The sequence below is a fragment of the Zonotrichia leucophrys genome, chromosome 3 (assembly GCF_028769735.1).
Source record: "Zonotrichia leucophrys gambelii isolate GWCS_2022_RI chromosome 3, RI_Zleu_2.0, whole genome shotgun sequence".
Taxonomy (NCBI): domain Eukaryota; kingdom Metazoa; phylum Chordata; class Aves; order Passeriformes; family Passerellidae; genus Zonotrichia; species Zonotrichia leucophrys.
This window is the reverse complement of record NC_088172.1, coordinates 49,739,549-49,765,998: the sequence shown is the minus strand read 5'-3', so window position 1 is coordinate 49,765,998 and position 26,450 is coordinate 49,739,549. Positions and strand designations below refer to the sequence as shown.

General features: G+C 39.1%; 1 protein-coding gene across 1 annotated transcript in view; it reads left to right on the top strand.

Moving 5' to 3' along the window:
• Positions 1–24,014, top strand: part of IGF2R (insulin like growth factor 2 receptor) — a 56,290-nt gene extending 32,276 nt beyond the window's left edge. Inside the window, exons 23-48 of the mRNA XM_064708115.1 lie at positions 1,228–1,395; positions 1,958–2,101; positions 3,383–3,561; positions 3,934–4,021; positions 5,417–5,623; positions 5,988–6,118; positions 6,800–6,897; positions 7,731–7,867; positions 8,471–8,661; positions 9,230–9,356; positions 9,731–9,853; positions 10,838–11,100; positions 12,694–12,906; positions 13,849–13,998; positions 14,630–14,791; positions 15,277–15,478; positions 15,866–16,012; positions 16,145–16,379; positions 17,352–17,488; positions 18,007–18,121; positions 18,979–19,125; positions 19,590–19,774; positions 20,149–20,335; positions 21,084–21,233; positions 21,837–21,906; positions 22,325–24,014. Coding sequence (XP_064564185.1) covers positions 1,228–1,395; positions 1,958–2,101; positions 3,383–3,561; positions 3,934–4,021; positions 5,417–5,623; positions 5,988–6,118; positions 6,800–6,897; positions 7,731–7,867; positions 8,471–8,661; positions 9,230–9,356; positions 9,731–9,853; positions 10,838–11,100; positions 12,694–12,906; positions 13,849–13,998; positions 14,630–14,791; positions 15,277–15,478; positions 15,866–16,012; positions 16,145–16,379; positions 17,352–17,488; positions 18,007–18,121; positions 18,979–19,125; positions 19,590–19,774; positions 20,149–20,335; positions 21,084–21,233; positions 21,837–21,906; positions 22,325–22,726 — 4,358 coding nt within the window. The 3' untranslated portion in view covers positions 22,727–24,014. The remainder of the gene's footprint in view (positions 1–1,227; positions 1,396–1,957; positions 2,102–3,382; positions 3,562–3,933; positions 4,022–5,416; positions 5,624–5,987; positions 6,119–6,799; positions 6,898–7,730; positions 7,868–8,470; positions 8,662–9,229; positions 9,357–9,730; positions 9,854–10,837; positions 11,101–12,693; positions 12,907–13,848; positions 13,999–14,629; positions 14,792–15,276; positions 15,479–15,865; positions 16,013–16,144; positions 16,380–17,351; positions 17,489–18,006; positions 18,122–18,978; positions 19,126–19,589; positions 19,775–20,148; positions 20,336–21,083; positions 21,234–21,836; positions 21,907–22,324) is intronic.
• The last annotated feature ends 2,436 nt before the right edge of the window (positions 24,015–26,450 follow it).

The window sequence follows — 26,450 nt, the reverse complement described above, 5'->3', positions numbered from 1 at the left end:
CTTAAACAAGCTTGCTCCTATGGAAATTTTAGGAAGAGATGAAGTTACACAGCATGGTAATGGCTCAGTAATACATGTGCATTTCAAAACTCTAGGAAAGTGACTCAATACACTATAGAGTTTTCTCCTTAGCAGATGAAAAATACTGGTCCTTGCATGGAGAAATGGATAGTCAAATTGGGAAAACAAAATGAACTCAGGTTCTTTTTCTAAGTGAAGTAATAGCTTTTAGCTTCAGTTTCATGGATAATTCTCTCTAAAGGTGTTTCATATCTGAAAGGTCAGTTTTCAGTAAGCTTGTACTCTCCTTTGAGAGTACAATTCTCCATTTTGAATTAGTGCTCTAATACTTCATGTGTACCTGCTTCATGAATTTTATATTTTGCAGGTAAAATGAATTAAAAATGTATATCTGTTTTTTGATAGTAGATGCTCTTCAATTATACTAAAACTGAACTTTGTAGAAAGGAATATGACATCTTAACAACAAAAGACCTTGGGAAAACTGGGTTTTGGATTCAGGAACCTCAAATGCTTCAGCATGCTTACTTGCTGGGGTGCTATCTCTTGTTTTCTCAGCTGTGACATTTTTGTACATAATATGTAACAGTGATTAAGCTCTTATGTATTTTATTTTGAGAGGTTCTACAATTTTTATAACACTACTAAGCATTTTGCTGACAAATACTACTCCCTGACATAATTCTGTCATTTCTTGAGGACTAAACAGAACTTAACATAAAGTGCTTTGGTAGGATCAGTATTACTTGTTCTGCAGTCATTACACTGAACTTCTTACAAACAAACAGAACCCCCAAACCAAAACTTTTTGTGATGTAATTTAAAAGCTGCTTGTTACCACTGGTGGTGTTTTAAAAGGTTTCTGTTTCTTCATATATGTCAAACAACGTAGGAAGCAGAGGTCAATGAAGGTAATCGTGTTGTTGAAATGTGTCAAGGAGACACATTTCAACAAGATGATTACATTGTCAAGGCATGTTTTGGCCTCTTGTTTGTAGAGGCAATGGTGGCTGCTAGGCAATTTTTCATGGCTCTCTGAAGAAGGCTTGCATATTTACAGCTGAAACCCCATAATCAGCAAGGTGGTGTTATCCTTGAAGCAGTTATTAATAAGAAACTCTTAGAAAATTTTGAAGTCGAGTATTAACTTGAACTTAAATTCAAATGTTCCAAACAACCATCAGTAGATAAATGTTTGTTTTATAGGAACATCAGACATGTTCAGAGTGACTTTCATTTGTAATGATTCATATCCTGGAGAGCTTAAGTTTGTGCGTGAGGAGATAAACAGTGTGCTGGACGTCCATGATACTTTTTTTGAGTTTCACACAGCTCTGGCTTGTGCTCCTGCTCCTGTAGATTGTCAGGTTACAGGTGAGTACCTGGAATTTAGGTGGGCTTTTTCCCATGTTGGAAGGATTAACTGGGCAGCAAACTTCTGCTCAGTGGAGGGCTTTAAGATTTTACCTATTGAGAAGACATTTGTAAGACTTAAAATCTTTGTAGAAGTTGTAGGGTGGGAGAAGAGGGAAGTTGTTTGAAGCAGGCTTTACTTAAAAAACAGGGAAAAAAGCTAATTTAAAACATTGTGGTATACACAAGAAAGTTGATAATTACTTTGAAAACATGTAATCATTACTGTGACTGATGCTGCTTCAGCCCTACTCTAAAGAAAATGAGTTAATTTAGTATTGACATCTGTAAAAATGCACCTGTGATTTGTGGAGAAGTTACATTTGGGAAGTAACTGGCAAGGAAACTGTGTTCTACATTTGGCATGGTGATGTTTGTGTGGCAACAGTACATTCTCTTAATAAATATCTAATGTGATTCTGAAAGTTATTTTGAGTTGTGTATTTGTCAGTGAAACAGGTATCATTTCAAATCCAATTCTGCTGCAATATTAAGTTCTCTCAGCTTACTGCATTTCTTCTAGATGCTGCTGGCAATGAGTATGACTTAAGTGACTTGAGCAAAGATGGCGAGCCGTGGGTTGCTATAGACACTTCAAAGGAGGCGAAAAAGCGAACGTTTTTCTTGAATGTCTGCAAGCCCCTGCCCTATGTGACTGGATGTCCTGGTAAGCCAAGTAGCAAACACTTCTTAACTTTTGTCTTCTGATGCAAGACCTTATGGTCAGAGTGATGTCCCTGGCTGTTTTAGTAAGATTTATTGACTCCTGTCTAATCACAGAAATAGCATAGATCTGGATGATGTATGTCACCCATGTGTCTGGGTGACATATGCAAGAGTATTAATAAACAGACTTCTGCAAGCTGAGAGCAGTCTTAATGCTCATCAGGACTCTTGCATTGAGATGTATATTAATGCGTTTGGGAAAATTGCATTGAGGGCAGTATTGCCAGGATCTGTGAGCTTATTATTATTTTTTAAAGAAGATAGGATATAAAGTGTCATAGTTTAACCCCAGCCAGCAGTCAACCCCATTCAGCTGCTTGCTCACTTCCCCACCAGCAGGATCAGGGTGAAAATCAGAAGGGTGAAGGTGAGAAATTGTGGTTTCTGGTAAAGACATTTTAATGGGCAAAGCATAAGCTGAGCATACAAGCAAAGCAAAACAAGAAATTAACTCCCTTCTTCCCATGGGGAGGCAGGTGTTCAGCTATCTCCAGGAGGGCAGGGCTACATCACATGTAACAGTGACTTGGGAATACAAACATCATAATTCCAAATGTCCCTCCTTCCTCCTCCTTCCCCCACTTAATATGAGCATGATGTCATATAGTTTGGAATATCCCTTTGATCAGTTTGGGTCACCTGCCCCTGCTGTGTCTCCTCCCAGCCTCCTGTGCCCCCCAGCTTCCCTTGCCATCTTATAGTAGGAAAAGCAGAAAAGGCCTTGGCTCTATGTAAGCCCTGCTCAGCAATAACAAAAAATCTCTATATTATCAACCCTGTGTTCAGCACAAATCCAAAACACAGCCCCATATTCACCATTGTGAAGAAAATGAAGCTGAAACTAGTAGAGGAAGTCAAATGTTGTTGAAACCTCCTAACTGAATGAAGCCAAAATGAGAAACTTAACCCCTGTCTTACTCCATTTCTCCCCATTTTAATGTATTTAACGGTACTGTAGTCTTTTACAAGTCTGTGGAATCAGATAAATTAGTGCAGTTTGAAAGATTTGAGTATGCAGGAGTATCTTGGTACATTCCTCAAAGGCTTTAGGTACACTGTGTTTCTAACTGTGTTGATGAATATGTGTGTGCTGTGTTCTGCTTCAGGAGTTTGAGACAGTTTACTTCAAAGCTCTCTTAAAGCTACCCTGTTATATTATTTTACAATCAATTTAGCACTCGTTGTTAAAGCTTTGAACTAAACACCAGTTCTTGTCTTGTAGGTGGTGCCATAGGATCTTGTGTGAAATACACTGATAAAAGCAAGAATTTGGGAGTCATTCAGATAAACCCCCAGGCTGCTACTGATGGGTCATTGAGCATTATCTACTTGAATGGTGACACGTGCAAAGATAATCAGCGTTACTCCACACGTATCATCTTCCAGTGTGACCAAACAACGGTAATTTTCTCTTCTACTTGCTACTAATGAGGATTTTAGTGCTTTTACCAAAATAAACCATGTTTATTCCTCTTAACATGGAGAGACTGATTCTAAAAAGTAAAATCTTACATATTGGGCTTTTCCTTGGCTCTTCTTGAAAAAGCTGTCTGTTTTGCTGAACCTATAGAACACAATTGTGAACTATTGTGGAATCCTTTTTCCTCCTGTGAGCCACCAAAAGCAGCTCTTTGCTGAACATCAATACTGCAGTTTGATAGTGAAGACTTTAAACTGTGAAACTGCAGTAAAAAAAAAAAAGCCATGTGCGTATGTTTTGAGACTTGCAGTGTAATTGTTAGTAAGCCTCCTTCATATGGCTCTTTTCTGTAGGGATCACCAGTGTTGGAGCAAGAGAATGACTGTGAGTTTGTCTTTGTTTGGAGGACTTTGGCGGCATGTCCTGTTCACAAAGCAGAAGGTAAGTAGTTATTTGAGATTTAAAGTATCAGTCGAACTGCACAAGTAATAAATACTTGAATGAAACTATGTTGGGTTCTTGCCCTGTGAATCTTTGTGTAAAAAGCGTTGGCTTGTGGAGGAATGTCTATTCTGAGCTTTAAGCTAACTACAAATCCTGTCTAATGTCAAAAGTACAAGTTAGGATGAGAGGCAAATGTACTTGCCTATCTAGAGAAAGAAGATGTAATACAGTACTTTATCAAAACAGCATTATTACTCTCTTGTTAAATCACAGACAGACTTGCTAGTAAATAATAAAACCTCAGTTTTCATGAGAACAGAGTTAATTTTGTGCCTGGCAAGTCATTCCCTGTTCCTCACCAAAGACTGGAAGCAAGATTAAACTTGACCCTTGTTAGACAATGGGTGAGAGGCCAGTGGGGGAGTCTCAGTTTGTATTTGACTCCAGGATGTGCAACAAGAAATCGCAAGTTCTGGTTCTGGTACTTGATTGTCTCTTAGATGGAATGTATAGACGTCTTCTCTGCCTTTGCAGGCTTTGTTTTGCCGCTTGTAGATAATTCCTTATTCTTGGACTTCCTGTAAGGGTCCTGTCACAACAGTCCTAGCCTTTATTGAAACTGCTGATGAACTGACATGGCATGAGGAATGTTCACAAACTGCTGCTCTGTAGCACATAATTACTGTGCAGGGCACTGGTGACTGAATTGTGGTTCTGAAGAAGGAAAGCTGATGTCTTTAGCTGGGTACCAACATGTATGATTGAGAAGAGCATAATGTTTATGTGATGCAATCTGATGATTTTTTTAAAAGCTTCAGAATATTGAGCAAAGGGTCACTTTAAAAACTGAGGACTTGAGCAACAGCAAAGTCGCTGACATGTAGCAGCTAATGACACTCAGGAAACTAGAATTTTCCTAAACCTTCTTTTATATGCATCTTTGTAGATTTGTAAGCTGGAATAAATATTTCCTATGACCAATTATTTTCTCAACTCATCAAACTTCAGAGCTGTTAAAAGAAGATACAAGACTGACATCTAGGACACCTCTTGCTTTGATCTTGTGACCTTGCTGTTCTTTCCAGATGATTAAGCAAGTTCTGGACTTAGTGTCTCTGATTTTGTACTTAACCTTCAGCACAGCTGAAAGAAGAACTTGAGACCACTCTGAGGCAGTTTTTGAACTACAATGTGGCTTTTGCATCTTGCTTTAGTGGCAGTTGTAAAAGAAATGTGCTGTTTATACTAAGATGGTTCTTCAGTGTCACTGCCTTAAAGTAGCTACTCATTTTTGTGGCCTTATTTGTCCAGTAAGCCTTAATTGTCCCCAGTGTATTTGGGAAGGCTAATAGATCTTAAGTTGTAATTTAAATTGCTAACTTCTCTTTAAAGGAAAAGATTGCCAAGTGAAAGATCCAAGGTACGGTCACGTTTTTGACCTGAAGCCACTTTCCAATAAGGACATCAAAGTGAGTACAGATGAGTATGACTACTACTTCAGAGTTTGTGGAGAAATAACAGAGCCTTGCTCTGCAGAGCATCACGGTGTTGCATCCTGTCAAGTAAAGAAGATGGACCCTAACTTCAAAAAAGTAGCAGGTACAGCACTTACTTAAATGAACCTAGGGAATGGGAAAATTAACCAGGGTGTAATAGAAGAAGGGTTCTTGCTAATCTAGTACATCTAATGAGATAAAACACCTCACTGCTTTGGCTCAATGTGCAGATAGAATGGCATACGTGTAGTTACCTTGACACTCAGTTATGAATGAGTTCAGCTTTACTGTGCTGTAGTACTAGTCCCACAATAACTGGATTGCAAGTTTTAGAGGAAGGCTGAGGTCTGTCTATCTATTCTTTAATTGTGCATTTTATTGCTGTTTATGTGACCCTGTTGTCAGAGACATTACTGCAGTTGTGTGTTTACTGTAGCTGTTGACTTTTCTCAACTCTTTGCTTCTAGGCTTGCGTACAGACAAACTGACTTTCAAAAATGGTCTAATAATGCTTAATTACACCAGTGGAGAAAAATGTCATAAAATATATGAACGATCAACTGCTATATTATTCTATTGTGACAAGACTACATCTGAGGTTTGTTTCAAAACATGCTACCTGTACATACTGTCTTCCAGAGTTTCTCTCCTTTTTAAAGTGTGGAAGGTTAGGGTGAATAACATGAATGTGCCTAATCATTTACAGAATAGACAAGTGATTCAAAGGTACTGTGAGGGGACAAAAAGATGAAGAATGTTTTGAATCTCCTGTTTATGGATGGTACCTTTATCATTGCCTAGGAAGATCAGTGCATATTGTTCCTTTAAGGGATGTCTGTCATTACTAGAGCTCTTGGAGAAGTTGGGAAGGGATGTTCTTCCATAAATAACAGTTGTTTTTTTTTGTAAGAAATAAAAGGTAGAAGGTTGAATGTGCAGGAAAGCAGGTATTATGTGGCCAGACTGGTTAAAAATAAGTTGGTTACATGCTTTTGGTATCTGATTTGTGCTTCCCTTGCTGTTGTAAAACAATTCTGTCTAGAATTACTCTTGCTCTTCTTATTTCTTGGGGGGAGGCAGCAATTCCTAATGGCTGCCCTTTTATCAGAAGTGTGCATGTGGATAAACTCAGGTTTGGGAGAAGCCATGCTTAGCTGGTCAGAGGCATAGTGTGGCTCTAAGATAATATGCGTGTTCTTGCTGAAGCATGACTGAGGCATTTCATTGTTTCATGTGTCTAAATGAGAAAGCAAATTAATTTTGTATTGTGTTCTTTCAGCCTATATTTTTGAAGGAAACTCCAGACTGCACCTACATGTTTGAATGGCATACTCAGCATGCTTGCCCACCTGTTAAATCTACTGAGTGCTCCTACAAGTAAGTTGTTTCCACAAAATTAAAACGGAGCTGTATGTTGAGAGAGACAAATACAGCCTTCTTGCAATGCAGTGCAACACTGTCCCTTTATGCCCCTTTAGCTATTGGGTTTTGACCAGCAAATGTAGCATTCAATGCCAGTGCATAATATTTTAAATAACTTTTGCAATTTGTTCTTCTGAAAACTAATTTCATTGGGAAAAAACCAACTTTGAGATTCTTCTGTGGAATAATAAAAGGGAACTGTTTGGTATGTATTTATTGATGGTTGAATCTGAGTATGTTAGGTGGTTGCAAGTGTCAAGTTGTTATTTAACAGTAGCTAATTTAAATAAGACTACAACTGCCTGTTTGGAACTTCCACCAAACAGTGCTTCAGGAAAAATGTAATTTATTTCTGTCACAGCCAAGTATTAGCTCATTAGGGTTGGATGTGGGGTCAGATGTGGCTAATATTTGGACATCTGGCCTCTTTATAGGTCTCTACCCGAAGGTAAACCAGTGGATTTTAAGTGTGTGTTAAATACATATACACTGTAACTGTGTGCATGCTTGCCATGCACTGAAAGCCAACATGCTTGAATTAAAAGCTGGAATTACTCTTGCATTAGCTGAGAGCTGTGTGCATGTGGACAGTTTCTGTGGGAGTAGCTGGTGCAGTGATGTTATCCCTCTACTGAATTTGAAGTTTCTGGGGGGCACTGCGTCTGATGCAGACTTCTTTTCCAGTGAACAGTCTGCTTAGAGTTATCAGGTTGAAATTGCTGTAGTAACTTAAGAATTGCAACTTTAAAGTGCTTAATTATTTTACATGCCTTTAATCCTTTGTACAGGGATGCTGAAGGAAATTTCTATGACTTTTCGTCCCTGACACGACACAGGGAGAACTGGGAGGCCATTGCTGTATCTGCTACTACCCAGAAATACTACATTAATGTCTGCAGGCCCTTGGTACCATACAGTGCTACACGTAAGTGCAAAATACAGAGATATTCTTCCTGTAGCTGGGGAAGGCAAGTGGCAGGACAGTACTGCTAGTGGCTGTTCTCAGCAAAATAAATCTAAAAGCAAAGCTTGTGGAGACAGTATGTGGTGTGGTTTTAGCACCAGAGGGAAAGGTAGATTGTGAGCCTGATTTCCATCTGCTTAGTGGGTGAGATTCACTAGCAGCTCTTCTCTTGATAGCTTTGGTACTCTAGCTCTTCAGTCCTTATCCAAAGTTTGCTATAGCTCTTAAAAATTAAAATAATCATTTCAGAATTTCCATATGGCATCTTCTGACTGACTCTACATTTCGTGCAGTGCAAGGCCAGACCGTAGCCTTCCACTCTGTAGTAGTCTACTTCCCCTGTGGTAGCTGCTACTACTTTTTGCATGATTTTAAGTGAAGTGAGACAATTGCTGCTAGTTGCAATTTTTGGGGAAAATGCACCCCAATGAGTATGGCTGGGACAATGCCTTGGAGACAGATCAGCCATGATATACCTGAAAGTAGAGTAGTGGACTTTTATTCCAGGCAAGTACACCTTACTAACATTTGAAGTAATAATGCAATTTTTGTTTATATGTATAGGTTCCTGCCCTTCTGATGCTGCTGCCTCCCTCATTGAGGGTACAAAATGTACCAGTCTTGGGGAAGTGGCTGATGGTCCTCGTTGGGAAAATGTCACTTTTATCCTGAAATATGTTAATGGAGATCTGTGTCCAGATCAAATGCGGAGCAAAACAACAATATTGCGACTCAAGTGTGATGAAAACAGAATTGTAAGTGGGTTCCTTTGGTTCCTTCTGCTGGGATTTTAGGTGTTCATGCAAGCAGAAGGACTTCTAGTACTTGGATTTTAGATGCTGAGCGATTGAGAGATCATGTTGTATACTCTGTTAGCACAAATTTTATCATCTGTAATAGCTTCAGATCATCTGCTTACATCTTGAAGATGAATGTAGTGCAGGTTGGGAAGTGCTTCAAGTAGTAAATAATGCTGTTGACTGTGTAACTCTTAACTCTTGTGCATCTCTATGCCTTACCATTAAGTAGTCTTCTATTTGGTGAGGTTTGAATTGCCTTTTGGATTTTCTATTGCCCTAGGCTACCTTTAGCTCTCCTCTCATTAATTTTATTTCTCCTGATAATGATTCTGTACTATTGTGTATTTGACATAATCACAGTTAAATACTCTGTTCTTGGATTAATTCACTGGACTATGATGATCTGTCAGGTTTTAGGACTGGTCTTTGAACTGAGCTCAGCTACAGGCTGCAGGGATAAACCCATTGGCATGAATCTTACACTATCACTTTATAGTTGCTTTCTCCACTGTTTTGTGTTTAGGAATCAAAGCCAGAACTTATAACTGCCATTGAAGATTGTGAATATACCTTCTTATGGTTCACCGCTGCTGCATGTCCTCTTAAAAGCAGTGTGCAAAATGACTGTCGGGTAACCAATCCTGCCACAGGTAAGGGGGAGGCCTCAGGATTTTCTATGTGGAAGAGGCTGCTGGAAGCAGCACTGCTGTATTTGTGTTCTTTAGGGACTTCTGTTAGTAAAGAGCAGTATGACACATCCTCTGGATAGTGATCAACAAGCTTACTGATGGTAGAAATCTCTTGTACTGCAATGTCACTTGGAACATAAATAGCTGATAGTTGAAGCACTAGTTTTTCCTCTATTAGTGTGAATAAGTAATTGTTTGCCTTTCTAAGCTAGCAGACAAGTAGGGTCTGGTTAGTTAACCTTCTGACTTTAAGTTACTGAAAGCTTATAATACAAAGAAATATCTTGATTTTTAATCTGAATAAGAGATTAAATTGTTCCCTGATCTCCCTATAGGCCACCTCTTTGATCTGACACCTTTAAAGCGAGAGTCTGGCTATACCATCAGTGATTCCCACAACAGAATAATTGAGTTGAATGTTTGTGCTGAAGTTAAAAGTTCATGTGCTAATGGAGCTGGTAAGCAACTTATCCTCTCTGGTACTGTAATCATTGACTATAGGGTAACAAAGAAATGCTTATGCTCAAGTTTACTGCAAAATGTGATTTTACTGCAAATGCAGAAGGAGTGAAGGGAGCAGCTTGTGGCTGTACTGACCAGGAACATAAAACTGTTTTAGGAAATGAGGCCATATATTTTTACCCAACACCATTCACATGGGCTCACTTCAAGTCCCAGTCCCTTTATTTCCTAATGAATGGACATGAAGGCAGGAATATAGTTGCTTGTACTGCATGTCTTTAATGCTGTGAAAATGGAAACATTACAATCTTCTAGCTAAAGTGAACTTTATAGTGATGCATTGCTGTAATATGTCCACACTGGGCTTTGTGTCTGTACTTCAAAACTTTGCCCATCCTCTTTCTAGCTTTGTTTTGTTCTTGTTGCTTCTGAAACATCAGTGGAAGTTAAATTTCTGCTTAATTAACTAGTTTTATAGCTGCTTAATTGCAGGTTGAATTACTAGCTCTTCTGTCAAATTGAATAAGAAAAAATACTTAAGCATCTTAAATGCTAAAATAGGAGTATTGCTTGTTGAGAAAATTATTTTTGTGAAGTTAAAAGAAAATATTGGATTGATTTGGTTTTTAAAAGGCATCTTAATAAAATTATATATATCTGTCTGACATTTTGAATTAATTGCTTGGTTTTCGGAGATGTGATAACCAAACACTGCTCTATAGCTGCTTAAGCATGTATAGATGCAATACATTCAGCTGGTTGATGAATAAAGGAAATATTTGGTCTTTGTATCAGTGCAGTTCAGCTCAGTTTAATTGCAGCTGGATTCTGGATTCTGTGGCAAAGCCATTCTTTATTAGAAAAATTAAAGTGATGATACAGTCTTAATGTTCCTTCTGTTTATGTTGTGTGGTGCAATTTTTGAAGGCAGTTGCATCAGGCTTGATCTGTTTTCTTAATTTTTCTTTTTTCCATTTTAGCCGTCTGCATCACAAGTGGCCAAAAACCAGTTAATGCTGGAAAACAGAGTAAAACTTTAAGTTATGAAGATCAGGTGTTAAAGCTTGTCTATGAAGATGGAGATCCTTGCCCTGCAGACCCTGCACTGAAGCATAAAAGCTATTTTAGCTTTGTATGCAAGTCTGATGCTGGAGATGAGAGCCGGCCTGTTTTTGTGTCCTTTGATGAGCAGACATGCACTAGTTACTTCTCTTGGCATACTTCCTTGGCTTGTGAAGAAGAGGTGAGAATCACTTTTGCAGAAAATGCTCATGGGACTTAAAATTTCTGAGGGGGGTTAGATATAATAGCAGTATATTTTAAATTCCTTGAGGGAAAGATTTCTTCCTGTAGTACAGAACCCAAGTTCATGTAGGAGTTCTTGAATGCTTTCCTTACTAACATTTAAACAGGGGTGAGCAATACTTGAAAAACTCCTTCTGAGTGTGTTGAGCCAAGTTAAAACTTCTAACACTTGAGAATAACCCCTTTGTGGAACCTCCTTAGCTGCTTTTCTGCACAGTTCAAATCAAAGCCATAGGGTGTCGTGTTGGGAAGCAGTGGGGAAGATCCTCCAGTGCAGCAGGCCAGCAGAGCTGAGGTTGACTGGAGGAAGGATAACATCTCTGTGCATGGGGATGGTCTTTGTTTCTGGGCAGGTGACTAGAGGCCAGGCAAGTGCATGATCAGTTTGCTTGGTGCAAAACCCAATAAACCTTGACAGAGTGAATTTAGAGTTGGCTTCTGATGTCCAGCACGTGCTGTAACAGCATAATCTGGTCGGTTTAGTTGAACTGGTGTTCCAGACAATGCTTTGAGGTCATCTTTAGTTAATTTTAGCTATTTAAAAATGACCAGTAGAGGGTGGGTGCGTGGAGTAAAGGCATCCCTAGGAATAGAAGGCCAAACAAACTATTGGAGGAGTTTAGATCTTTTCTTAATACCTGATATTTTCTTTTGCGAATCTGCCTAATAATTCTTTTTGCTGCTTTGATTACCTCTAGTGTGACCATCATTCTCTGCAACAAGTTGTTTTTCCTCCCTGTCACTGTTTCTACAATACTACAATAGCTCTCACTTCCATTTAGAAAAAAGATATTCCAATTTTTCTTTCACCAACAGGAACTGTCACATTCTCTCCTTCAGCTACACACAGTTCTGGTTTCCCTTCAGTAGTACGTACCATGCTGCAATACAAATCAAAAATACCCAACCCCAATGTTTTCTAGCCTGTTAATTCCATTTGGTGATCTGTAGTGACATTCCGATCCCTTTTTTCACAGTGACCCAAGCTATTTCAGTGTGATGATATCTAGGTAGTGACTATGATTATTTGTCCTGAAATTTAATGGTAATTGTATTAGTTGCTTCTTTTCCAGCATCTAAAGAAGAATAGATTTCTCAAATTCCTCATAGACTCTCAGTAGGTTTATGCATGTTAAGACTCAAGCCATCAACTTGCAATACACTGACTTTACATTGTTATAATGTTATAACCAGGCTTGTTTGTTGGAGGTGGTGTGGATGAGGAGAGGAAGGCATGGGGCCTGATGTGGTGAAGTCGTAGTGACTATGGATGCTGGTGTATGTGCGCCAGAGCTTTGTTTTGGTGTTGTTCTGATAGGGACTTCATTCCATAAGGATGTTTAAATGATCAAGGTTTTTCATATGGTGCTTAGTATCGATAGATGAGCAAAAATTATAATGAATGCTTCTTTACTTACGTTTGAAACTTTTAAACGTAGCCATGCTTCTGGCCCCAAGAAGGATAAGATGTTTTTCAATTAATCACAGCAAGTAATAAAAGAATAAGATAAATAAATGTATTTTCTTGTAGGTGAAGTGCTCAGTGATGAATGGCAGTTCCATTATTGACCTGTCTCCTCTGATCCATCGCACTGGCTATTATGAGGCATTTGTGGATGAAGATCTTACAGATGTTTCTCCAGACTTCTACATCAACATTTGTGAGCCTCTCAATCCTATCAAAGATGTCAATTGCCCACCTGGATCAGCTGTTTGCATGGTTCTTGTTAATGCATCACCAATAGTAAGTACTATGCCAAGAATCACTGAAACGTGCATTTCCTTAATAGTTTAATATAGCATCCCTGCCTAGAGACCTGATTTGAACCAGAGGCTTGACAGTGGATTAAAGAAATGGAATGCAGAATCAAAACCTCCTCTGCAAAGTTCCCTTTTATTGCTTTTCCCTGTGAAGAAGTATTTTCCTATACTGAACCCCAGTGGTCTTTTTTGGATGTCAGAAGATTAAATACAGGGATAAATCTAAAAATTGCTACAGAGATTTTTTTTTTTTCGTGTAGTGGAAAAGAATTTATGTACCCAAGTGCTGTGTGCCAAATGTGGACACTGGGAAGCACAATGTCTTAGCCATCCTGTGGCTCAATTGATCTTGTGATAGCCTGTTGCAATTGGAAGCAGTCTAGATGCTAGTGTGCTTCAAAATGCATTTAGATCTTTCATGTAAGAACTTGACAGCTACATAAGTAGCAAGCCTGTTACAGAGGATTGACTAACTTGTCTGTATCATTACCTTGAGAGATCTAGGTTTTTTTTCTTTTGAGGACTTGTTTGCAAGCTCTTGAAGATAGATGCAAAAAAAGCTGTGATTGTTTTTGACAAATTTCCATAGTCATGTAGGGACCTTATGACATTGTTAATGCTATTTTTAAGTGATGTGGTGGTAATTTGGCACATTGATGTAAAGAAGAATCTACCTCTAAGAGGCGGAAACTTCTTGGCTTTTGTCTAGCTCAGTGACAAAAGTTTTGAGTTGCTCAACTTATGTTTTGTTAGGGTTGAAATGTCATGGCTGTTCTTTGAGTATAGATTGCAAGTTTTTGCAAGTGTAGTAGTTGTGCTCCTGTGTAAACCAAATAGATGAATCTGAATGGATCTGAATCTCTGGGCTGATCTGGAATCTGGATGTGTCCTGTAATTCTATTAATACATATTTTTACTTGTGTAGGATATTGGTCGTGTTACTGAACCTCCCCAGTTCAATAAGGCAGCAAATGAAGTTTACATCACTTACAACAGCACTACTCCTTGTCATATAAACAATGGATTGAACTATACTTCTATTATTGTATTTCACTGTGGCCAAGGAACTGGTCTGGTAAGACATCTATCCAACTTAGGTTGATATTGGAATGTAATGAAAAGTGGGTAGTAACCAGTGTTAGCTTTGTTTAAAACTAAGTCAAGGGTTTGTTTCTCTAATGTATGGATGGACTCACATCAAGAAGTATAATATTTATTTTCTTGACTGGCTAAAATTTTATTGAGGGCATGAACTTTAAGCTTGAGAGTAACAGATAGTGATGATTTCAAGCATTAGATTGCACAGAAGTAATGTAATGATAACTTATAGCTGGCACTAAACTTAATGCTGTATTGCACCTCATTTAGATCCTAAAGTTTGTACTTGTACCTCAAGCTAACACAAGAATCAGTGTAACCTTACAGGTATTACTCTGAAGTATTCCCCCTATGCTGTAACATTTTCTATAATCACACACAACTTTAAAAATTTGCAATTAGTTACTTGTGTTTTTACTTTGTGTCAACACCTGGACACTAAATTGAGCTTGCATGGTGATGTGAATCTAACGCTTCTTGAATTTTTTTAATGCTTCAACAAACTGTAAAGAGGCACTGGGATTAACTACTGGGGAATTGGGAAAGTGCAAAGACAACAGCAAACTCTCCAAAAATTAAATGTGTCTTCCTGTGTTCTTTGGTAACAGGGTAAGCCAAAGATGATAAGGAAAGTTGACTGCACATTTGTGTTTGAGTGGGAAACTCCACTTGTGTGTCCTGATAAAGTGAAAACTTTGGGCTGCTCTGTGATTGATGAACAGCTACACTATACATTTAACCTGACCAGCCTTTCTGGAAGATCATTTGAGGTAATGCCTTCTTGTGGTGTGACATTTATTTATTTTTCTTATTTATAATAACCTATTGCTATCAACATTTTAAAACTGCAGGAAGGATTTCTTTTAAGCATTCTGTGTGAGAAAAAGCTGAAATGTGCTGTGGTCAGTATTGATACCTGTTTGGCTTCTGACAGAGGGAATAATGTTAGAGAGTATAACATTTTAATGTTTTTGAGAGTGAAGTTAATGGACACAGTGATGGGTAAAGGAATGAGAAATCTTCACCTTTGACAGAATCTTGAATGAGAAAGCAGGTCTGGTGAACATATTTTATCTGTGATCCTTTGTGCTTTATCTGCAGCTTTGTCATATTAAGGAAGGCCAGACTTGAAAAATTAGTTCTCTCTTCTTTCTGCAGTATGCAAATGCTGCCTGAGGCTTGGTTTTATAAAGCACTTGTGATTTTCTAAGTACTGATTCTAGACTTGCTGTGATGCTTCTGATTGTCTACACAGGTATTTTCTGGCTCCAACAATTACCACATTGGTGTGTGCAGCGTGGGCTTGCCCCAGGGAAAATGCAGAGATGGGGCAGTGTGTCTGACATCTAAAAATGGTGTGTCATCCTTTGGAAACATAAAGGAAATGAGAATGGACTATAGCCACCAGGATGAGACAGTCATCTTGCAGTACACAGGAGGTGATCGGTGCCCTCCAGGTGAGATCCAAGCAGGCCCATTCTTTATGTTGAAAATATTTTTCCCTTAAAACAGGAGGTTTTGTTGTGACAGGAGGAAGCAACCTAGATTTTACATACAGCAATAGAAACATGCCGTTTTGCTAAATCACAAGCATCATATTAATCTGCAACATCAACGTGTATCTCCCTGGAAGAGACTGTGCAACTTTTCTGTAGGGATGATTGTTGCTAGTTGTATGCTACGTCTGGTTTTCTAATCGGGTTTAAATTCAGTGTTTCAGTATTTCTGTTGTCTGCCACTGACCTTTCTTTAGCATTGAAGTACAGGCTTTGAATAAGGTTCTGAATACAGATATGCCTGTATTCTACTGAGTGTAGTTATGAGATTATACCTTTCCTTCTCAGTGACTGACAAGGGAGAGCTCTGTGTGTTCCCCTTCAAGTACAAAGGGAAGACCTATGAGGAATGTATTACAGAAGGGAGGAATAAGCCATGGTGTGCTACAACTGAAAACTACCAGGGAGATGAAAAGTGGGGATTCTGTAGTAGCAGTAAGTACTTTCTATACTTTATGTACAAGGATGTTAGCTAACACAGAGATTTATCTGCACTAAAATCCATATATGCCTGCAAGCCTCCTGTAAAATACACTTTTTCTTTTTTTCCAACCATTCTGCTTATAGCAACTGCAAAAAGGGAATCTACCATTATCTTTACATGTGATGAAAATGCTGGTGTTGGGAGCCCATACCTTCTCAGTGAGACTCTTGGTTGTGCTGTGACATTTGAATGGAAGACTCAAGCTGTTTGTCCTCCCAAGAAAATGGAGTGCAAGTTTGTCCAAAAACACAGAACATATGACTTGAGAATGCTCTCTTCCCTGACAGGATCATGGATCTTTTTCCACAATGGGAACTCGTGAGTATTGAGCAACTCACAGGGAGCAGCTTGCTTATCAGTAAAGTTGCAATGTGGCATAGAATTTCTATTTAGTTCCTGCTCAGTGTCTTAAAACAGTCAGTACTTAACACTTCATATAAATGAAAAAAACTGAGAAAGAAGCCCATTTTATCTGAAGGGACTGAGTAATCACATTCTTCATTCTCACCCTTTTCCTCTATTGGTAACCCTTTTTAAAGAATGAATACATCTAAACTAAAAGCTATTAAAAAACTTTATATTTAAACTGCTATCTTTAAAATGTAATTTTGTTGCTGAAATGCTATTTTTTTGATTCTTAAACTTGTTGAAGAAAAATCTTAATTACTTAGTTGCTTTCTTTTGACTCAAATGTTCAACTTATTTTGTGATGTTTTACTGGGACTTTTCACCCATATTCCTCAATGTATTAGCATAGTGGAAAATATGGATGTGAGGAAGTCATCAATCTCTCCAGCCTCCCTCCTCCAGCTAGGAAATAGAAACGAACTGGCAAGGATGACAGCATCTAATTCGAAGCTTATGATAAACTGTGAGGTAGCAAAATGCTTCATTCACCACCTTGCCAGCAGTTCTCTGCTCTAACATATCTGAGCTGGTATAACTCTGAGGAGATGCTGATTTTAGGGTAGTACTATAACTTTTATAAATGAAAAAACTTCAGGATATTTCTTGACTCTCTTCCAATTTCTAGTCTGGACCTAGGTCAAAATTTACCAGATTAGTCACTGTTAATGAGCAGTTTTATTTTTTGCACAGTCTTTTACTTGAAAATGATAGTTAGAAGTAATCTGCCAAACCTTAATACATGTTTTAGTCTGTCAGCTAATTTGGGATTTAGTTTGTTGCAACCTGTCTAGCTTCCCACAAAGATTCTAAAGTTTGTGTATCACTTCTTCAGTTTAGCCTAAAAGAATTTTAAAGAAGTTTTGTCTTCCGTGTTCTGTATAGGTACTATGTGAACCTCTGTCAGAGGGTACATGAGGGACCCACGGGATGTACTGAAAGAGCCAGTATTTGCAGGAAAAGCTACAATGGAGATGTCCAAGTTCTTGGACTTGTTCATACACAGAAGCTGAATGTGACAGGTAGGGTTACTTTTTCTTCCTGTGGAGAGCTAGAGGTTAAAGGTTTAAATCTTACAGCCTGGCTGCAGTAGTTTTTAAATTATGGTGAAGCTTTTATTTTGAAATATTTTATCAGTGAATCTTCTGTTTAAAAATGGAAACCAAATGTGATGTTTAAGGCATGAGAAAACATTGAAGTAATTTAACAGTGTTGTCATTAATGCTTTAAGAAATGAGTTATCTATCTGAATATCAAGAAACCCTCTTATTACAGTGAGGTTACCCAAGCACTGACACAGGCTGTCTAAGGAGGTTGGGGAGTTTGCTACCTTGGAGATAATCAAAGGCTGTCTGGACATAGTCCTGGACAGCTGGCCCCAGGTCTCCCCACTTGAGCAGGGGGTTTGGACCAGATGACCTCCAGGGATCCCTTCCACCCTCAGCGAATCTGTGATTCTGTAGTTGTGAGAGGGCAGAGGAGCAAAGGAAATTTCTGACTGCTGCTTACAAAAACTTTTTGTCACCTTTTTTTCTTCTAGGTGATACAGTGTATATTAGTTATTCCAGTGGGCAAGAATGTAGGAAAAATAAGAAAGTAACAACAATTATAGAACTGAAATGTGCAAAAACAGTTGGCATGCCCATGCTGCAGAGGTGAGTAATAAATTTACGTACCTTCATGGCTGATTTGTACCTCTCTAGTAAACCCTTAAATCTCAAGACAGGAACTTTCTGCTCTGTTGGACAGTCTCAAAAATAATCTATGGTCTTTACTTGCAAGGCATAGGGTCTTCTGGAGTTTGTGCAATTGTTCCTTTTCATAAACATAATATTTTTTATTTATCCTAAAATTTCTGGGAAAAAATTTAAGCATTCTGCTTCTGAATTAGATCTGACAATGGCTCGGATGCTGTTGTTTTCAGTGTCAGTAGCCAGTGTCATTGTACAACCACTCTAACCTCTGTCCAAAATTTATTTATTATAGAACATTTTCTGTAGGTAAGTGATTGAGCTAATAGATAGATTATTTTTGCCTCAATACAGTGTATTTAACCAGAAGCTCTCTCAAATAATGTATATATGCATGATCACAAATACTAAGAAAACTTGAGGACTTTTGCTTCGTGGCCAGAACCAGGGCATTAGCTTTACCTGTTGTCCTGCTTAAATAAAAGCCAGGTTTAATGTGCTGCAGAAAAGCAGCCTGATGTGTTTGCTAGCTGAAATATATCAATAAAACCCTTTGATACACTGTGGGAATTCTGGAATTTTCAGTAGGAAGTTCAGGTGCAGCCAAGTCTTCTAAAATCATGAAACTGCAGAAAAATCCAAGGTAATTCTTCAGGTAGTTTTTTTTTGAGTGCTGCTTGAATATTGTAGCTTACTCTAGGTGTGATACTTAGGCAGGACGTTGTCACATGTGGGTTTGCAGTTGTCTTTTCCTTTTCTCAAGGTGCTAAAAAGGTTGTTACTCTTTCCTGGAATCATCAGCTTTATCTTTTATTTGATAGGTTTGATGAAGAAAACTGTGCTTACTACATCACGTGGGACACACGTGCAGCTTGTGCTGTGAAGCAGCAGGAGGTAGAGGTGGTGAATGGAACAGTCATTAATCCTGCAACTGGGAAAAACTTTTCATTAGGAGATGTTTATTCCAAGTGAGTAAAAAAACCCCAAACAAGCCCCAAAACAGCAGAATGGTAGAACTAGTTACCTTTCTGGAGAAGATTGCTAAACTGTGCCATTTATCATAGCTGCAGAGCACACCAGGTGGTTCTCACAGTTCTGGAGTCAGTAGGGTGTATGAGCCACTGAATCACACTTTTGTCTTCATACTGTCTTAAACCTTTGAAGGTATTTACATGTTCACTCACACATTGAGGGCAGTATAGCTGGAAAAATCTGCTTTCTGTGCTTGCAAAGGATTATCTTTATGCTAAATATAATCCTTATTTCTACTTCAAGGAGTAATCTACAGTCCTGCATCTTTTCTGGTTGCTCAATCACACTCAGCATGCCCTGGAATCAACCAGTGATAGCATCTACCACTACTGCCAGTCTTGGGAATAACCCCAACCTGTGAATTTAGACTTAAGAATAGATTTTTCCTCTTTTTCCTCAGGCTGTACACAGCTTCTGGTGATGTACGGACAAATGGTGATAAATATGTGTATCAAATTCAACTTTCTGGTATAACAAACTCAAGTTCCCCAGAATGCTTTGGAGCCAACATCTGCCAGGTGAAAACCAATGAGCGGCGCGTTCGGAGAGTTGGTTCTGCCAGAAATGCCAAGTACTACGTTGATGGTAAGTATGTGTTCACCAGAGAGAATTGCTTGATACTCTGTGAATTGCTTCAGCAGAAAATGGTTCTTGGTTGACAACATCTATGCTAATCCATTTCTGTAAAGCTATTCAAAGTCTGTCTAGCATAATTTAGATTTCTTCTTTTTTTTCTTTTTTTTTTTTTGCTGTGTAAGCTCAGTTGCAAATATGGCTTTAATAGGGGTTAGGGCTTGTCACTTGAAGACAGAAAGAATTGAAGTTGGAAGACTTTGATCTCCTGTTTTCATCTGTGCTCATACTGCAATGATTTCCTTTAGCTAGCTACTTTTTTTTCCAGGGTCTAGTGTTTACAGACTGTTCTCAAGGATGTAAACTATTTTTTCTTCTCATTGTAGATGATGATTTGGATGTCATATTTTCATCTGACTCCAGATGTGGTAAAGATAAAACAAAGTTTGTGTCTTCAACCATTTTCTTCCACTGCAATCCAGAAGCGAAGGAAGGCATCCCTGAATTCCTTCATGAGACAGCAGATTGCCAGTATTTATTTACCTGGTACACATCTGCTGTGTGTCCATTAATGTGAGTAGATAACTGTTTCCTGAAAGCAGCACTTCTCAGCAAAAGGCTCTTTTGTATTTATTTGTCACAGTTATTGGGAAAAGGGGAAAAGCTAAAAAAGAAGTAGGCTTATAGATAAATTGATGATCATGGATGCAGCGTTTGGCACGTGACTACTGAATTAAAGCTTGCCAAACTGATCTGGACTTACAGCTGGAGGGGCACAGTGTAATGTAATTGTTTTCCCTAAGTAAAGTAAGTAGCTGACAGAACGTGCTATTTCATGTTACTGAGAGGAGCAAACAGTTTGTGGGTGAGATGTTTGGTCCCCCTTGCCTTCCTCTCTGGAAAACTTCAAAGCTGTGACAAAGACTTCCCTTCCCCTCTATCTGCCCACTTCTTTAACCTGCAATGGAAAATCATTACAGGTCTTCAAGGAGCAATGAAGCATTTCTGCAATTAAATATGATCAGCCAATCTACTGATTAGTGAGGGGACAGTGTTAAAAGGGGAGTGTCTGTGTCTAGGTGCTTGCAATGTTCTTGACAGTTAGGCAGCCTCACTGTGAAAAATGGAGTGACTACTTCTGGAAGTGTTTCCTTTCTGGCTGCTAGCTTGAAAACACAGGCAAACCCCCCTAAATTCAGTTTGTGCAGTTGTTAGATGGGAATGACAGGATGGCGTGGCATGTCTTCTTTTAATCTGCTGTTTCTAATCCAGTTTAAAAAAAATTATCAATAGACCTTATCTTTTCAATTTACATTGCTAGATCAACCAATGATCCAGGAAACAATCAGCAGCAGTTTGCACATAAAGGTCTTTCAAGGAGAAGCCAGGCTGTTGGTGCCGTGCTTAGTGTCCTCCTGGTTGTTCTCACTGCGTGTCTCATAATCTTGCTGTTCTACAAAAAAGAGAGGAGGTAAGAAATTATTAAGAGGCTTTAGAAGTTTCTTTGTCAGGACTCTGTTTTCTGCCAGAAATGAAAAGAAAATGGTAAACTTTTAGAGATGTGAGTTCTGTTTTTCAGTTGGCAGGATCAGCTGTCAAACTGCTTGTTCCTTCAAATTCTCCATTACTGTCTGAAGGCCCATGTAAAGAGGGCTGGGGTGTAAAACTGAGTTGGTCTTTTGTGGGCAGCTGCTAATTAAGGAGCATAAAACACTATGACAATATTGTTAGTATTTGATATCCCTCCACTTTCATGTGGTGAGACTAGATCCATACAACAGTGTCAGGGAAAAAGTGCAAGTCCTGCTGTTCCTCTGCTTTCCAGATGACTTTTGGGGTTTTTCCCTTAGATGTGGAGGCCAGAGGGGTTTCAGTACAGTCAGACTGAAGCTGTAGCAAGGGGGAAGATGTACATTATCCCAGACTGGATTTTGATATAGTGGTTCAGGGTCAGTGTGATAGTTTGTAGCTCATTTGCTGACATGCTTTATGTTGATGGTAAAATTCCAGAAGAAAAGTGAGGGCTAATAAGTGGATATAGTGTTCCTAATGTAGTATTCTTTCCTTTGTTTAGGGAAATTGTAATAAACAAGATAACAAACTGCTGCAGAAGATCATCTGGTGTTTCTTACAAATACACAAAGGTAATACAGTGACAAAATCAAATTTGTTTCTTGTCAAGTTTTTATAATATGAAGCTTTGTTAATAAATAAATAATCCCCTCAATTCCTAACTCCTTTAGTGCATGGAAACCATATGGTGTGGCATCAGGAAAGCCACATAGCTGATGTGTATATATATATTTATTTTGTGAAATGGGAAAGGAAACTGGAGTTGAGGAAATGAAGAGCAGTCCATAAATCACCAAGTAACATGTCAATGTACAAGAAGAGAACCAAGTCTGTTTCAGCACAGTGAAAAGTGATGCTCTTGCAGTGTTTGCTCTCTCACAGCTGCCTTAAACCAAGGCCCTGCATGCTGCAGGGTCTGATGACTGGGGAGATCAGTATCTGTGTCGGTCTGGAGTGGCAGATGCATTCTCCTCTTTTCTTTTCTTGCAGATAAGCAGTGAAGAAGAAGCTAATGAGAATGAGACAGAGTGGCTTATGGAGGAAGTTGCAGCACCAAATCCAAGAACAGCCAAAGGAGGACAGGAGAATGGTCACATTGCTACCAAGTCTGTTACATCTGAAGCCCTTACCTCTCTCCATGTGGATGACCTGGACAGTGAGGATGAAGTGTTAACCATTCCAGATGTAAAGATTCAAACAGGAAGAGGACTAGACAAGAGCAAGCACCCACAAAAGAAGCCACATAATTTTGGCAGTGATAACAAATCTTATTTACTGAACGGAGGAAAGGAAACAAAAGCAATAGCAAAGCCAGGCCAGCGTCAGGCACAGAACTCTACAAATACAGCATCGTTTCATGATGATAGTGATGAGGACTTGTTGAATATTTAATAACCCTTCTTGTGCCTAATCAAATATATATAGAGAGATTATATATAACAGGACAACATTTCCAACCAAATACGAGGACTTAAGCCTGAAAGATTTTTCTGAATTTTGCCTTTAACAAGAAACCATTGAAAAGGGAAGAAGAGAAAGATTTCTTGATTGTTTACAATGATCTGTTCAGTAATGACTGGATTTCTGACATCCAGTTGGCTGAGTTAGTTGACTCTCTCTAGCCAGGACACTTTTTTTTTTTTTTTAAGTCTCAGCATAGATGTTAAATGCTTACTTAAAAAAGAGAAACCTTTGAAAGGAAAAGATTAAGGCTTAATGAAGCCCCTGGCTTCTGAGACTCAAGTTATCCGACTACTATCGTTTTAACTCCTTGTATTTATTGATCCTCACTACTCAGGTTTGCTTAATAGTAACTTGTTCTTCCTGCCGGCAGGGTATTCTTCTATGGGCTCACCCATTGTGAGACAAGGAAAAGTATAACTTTTGTGTGTTGGGATGATTTGATGTAAATTTTGGAACTGGTCTAATTTATCCTGTAAATTTGAATATCCATTCTAATTTAAACAGATCATTGGTTCAGAGGTGTGGACTAAAAGGTACAATTCTGTATAGCTTTAGCCTGAAATGGTTACTGTTCTTTGCATGGTATTTTATTTTTTTTTTGGTACTGGTTATATGACTGACTTCATCAGTATTTGCCTAAGCAGCTGATAAGCACCCAAAGATTTTTTTTTTCCTTGATTATGGCTGGACTAGGCCAACTGCACAGAGAGCCAGACTCTTCAAGAACGTAGAGGCAGAGTTCCTATAATACAGTCTGCACTACCCAGTTTGTCATCATAAAGAAAAACCCAAGGACTAGAGGAGCCCTAGTCTGCATAATGCCTCTCTCTGGTATTAATTTCAAGAAAATAAATCTGGGCCAATATTTTCTGATAACCTAATTTGTAGTCTGTATGCTATGATCCTGGCCATGGTCATTAATTTGAAATGTTGCTGGTAATAAATGCAAGTCAGTTTTTCTCTAGCAGTTCTGCTCCTCTCCAGGTGTTTCCTAAATGAAATTATGGACAATGTTAGGGTTTCAAAGCATTATACAAGAACATGCATTGGTCAGAATTTTTTGAAACTTTTTGTTGTTCCTTTTGGCTGGCTTATTCAGTTTCAACAATGGTTTCTTTTTATAAAAACTCCATTTTGAATCAAAATAGTGTAATATAAAATATGCAGCAATTTCAATAAAAGATATGAAGTGGGTATTCCAAATCCCACATCTCAAGTCTGGAGTCTTTCTTGCACTATTCTGTATGCTGCTCACCAGCCTGGTGAGGCCCTTTCCTGCTGTGATGGCTAATACCTCAATCATGTCACTCAAAATGAGAACCAGCGTTTGATGACAAGGATCAGAATATATAGACAGGCCCTGGTGGGTGTGTTCTTTCTTTAATCAGGCTTGGGTGTTCCTCTTGTATTGCTACAAGTGTAGCTGTGAGTCAGTTTGGCTTAAGCATCTTCTCAAATTTAAGCCAGAATTTTCATATTTTTAATTAGGAGAGCTTGGTGAAGTGAGAGGCTTGATGATGTATTTTTAATTCCATCTGTTATCATTACAACAGTTCTCTTAATGCATGTCAGAGGGTGCTGCTTCCCTTGCCTAGGTCATCAAAGCTGGCATTTGGGAGTTTGATCCGTGAACCAACTGCATGAAATGATTTCTCCTGCGTAAAATCACGCGGTCTCTTTGTTTGGGCTGTGCCTAGCAAGGCTTAGGTAGTACAGAGCTGTTCTGTCTAGGAGTGCTTATCTGAGCAAAAACAATGTTATAATTTGTATCTGATAGTGAGTGACTTCAGTGCCTGGTCTTGGAATTATTGCCCACTTTTTACCCAGGCATTTGTAGGTAGCCTGGCTGAGTCTTGCCTCATAGAGAGCTGGATGCATTACCAGCTTCACCAGACAATTTTTCCCAGAGTACTCTACTTAACTATGTGGAGAGAAGGGTTATGAGAATAGCAGGGCCCAGATGAGTCTGTACAAATGGCCGGGCCAGGAGCAGAAGCTTTGCTAGTCAGCAGCATGACTCCTTGGGAAACGTCCCAAAGAAACCCCCTGCCTGGCAGAGTCCACACAGCCCCCTCTGGGCTGGCTCCAGGGAGAATGGTGGGAAATGGGGAAAACTGGCCCAGTGTGGATCAAACGTCTGTAGTTCAAGGGAAACTTTTCCATGCCATTACTGACTGTTTAAATAAAACTGTTGGAAAAGAAGTGATGTGAGGGTGTTTGGGGTGTGTTTTTAAGATGTAGCCTAATGCCTTAGCTTCATCCACATCCCAGGCAGGCTTTGACTTCAGTTCCCTTGGCTCCAGCTGAGTGCACACTTCCCCCTGCTGAGGAAGGTTGCAGAGGCTGGCTCAGAGCGTGGTGATTGCTCTGCATGTTTGTGTCCCTGTTCCCCTCCCCAGTTCCACATGGAGCTCCTGCAGCCAGGGAGGCAAAGGTCTGGAGTGGGGTGGTGCTGTGCTTGGCTGATGGTGACACAGCTCAGGAGTTCTTGTTAACTTGGTGTAGATGTTCCTGACAGAGAACAGGATGAAGCAGGAGAGGAGAAAGCACATCTGTGTCATGTAGGGAATGATTTTGATGTGTTGGTTTGCAAAGCAGCTTTCACAACTGCTCAGGTCAGTCTTGGTCTGTAGTTGATGAGCAGTGAGATGAAGTTCTGTGTCAATGCCTGGGCCAGAATGGCCTTCTAACCTGGCTTATTTTTTTCAGAGTGTATTGTGTCTTTAATTTTTTTTCTTTCTTGCCTAAGCTATTCCAATTGCTTTCCAGACAATTTTTCACTTTTTAAAACGTCTTTTAAATGTTACCTCCACTTAGTCTTTTCTTTCTGATGGAATGCTGCTGTTGTCAGCAAAAGATATGGGAGTAGCTGGTGTCTATCCATAGGCAGGACAATGTACCACTGGAGCCTAATACAACTGCATTTATTTGAGGTGCATGCAATGAAGCCCACCTGAAGTCCTATAGGTCTTCTGTGATAAAGAAAAAAAAATAGCTGTTTTGGCCATAGACACTGTATAGTATGGCTTTCCACAGCTGTTCCCAGTGCATAATTCTGTATTGAAAGCTTTTTCTCTTTTGGATCACTGCAAAAACACGGTCAGGTGAAAGTGTGTTCCCTGATGGGGAGAGGTTTTCCTTGGGAATGGAAGAGGGTGAGGGGTGAGACTCATGTGACAGAGGAGTTTTCAGGAAAGCTGTTCCTTTACTGCTCTATGGCTCAATGTGTAGACATTCCTTTTTCGGAGTGTACCCGCCTATTTTTACAGATCCTGGTTATGAAGCGTTGCTCATGTGGTGCCCAGCTGTTCTGCACTAAACCCACGTGTTGCTTGTATGTTGGTAGAATTTTCCACCTATGTTTGCTGTTTAAAAATGCTTATTGTTTGATGAACTGACTTGGCTAAGTAAAAATATAACCCCAAAACCCCCCAAAAAACCTGAAGGGCTGTGACCCATAGGGGCTGTTCCAGAGAACAGGAATGCATAAGTGCTCTGATTAGGGGTTAAAGGGAAATTCGCCTTGGGTGAATTAAGGTCTGATTTCAAATGAAACCTAAAAAATAGAGCTTGCAACATGTAGTTTAATAATTTATAGAGTTAGTCTTGACTTTTGGTCAAATATCTTTGTAACTTAGGTGGCTTTGTTGCC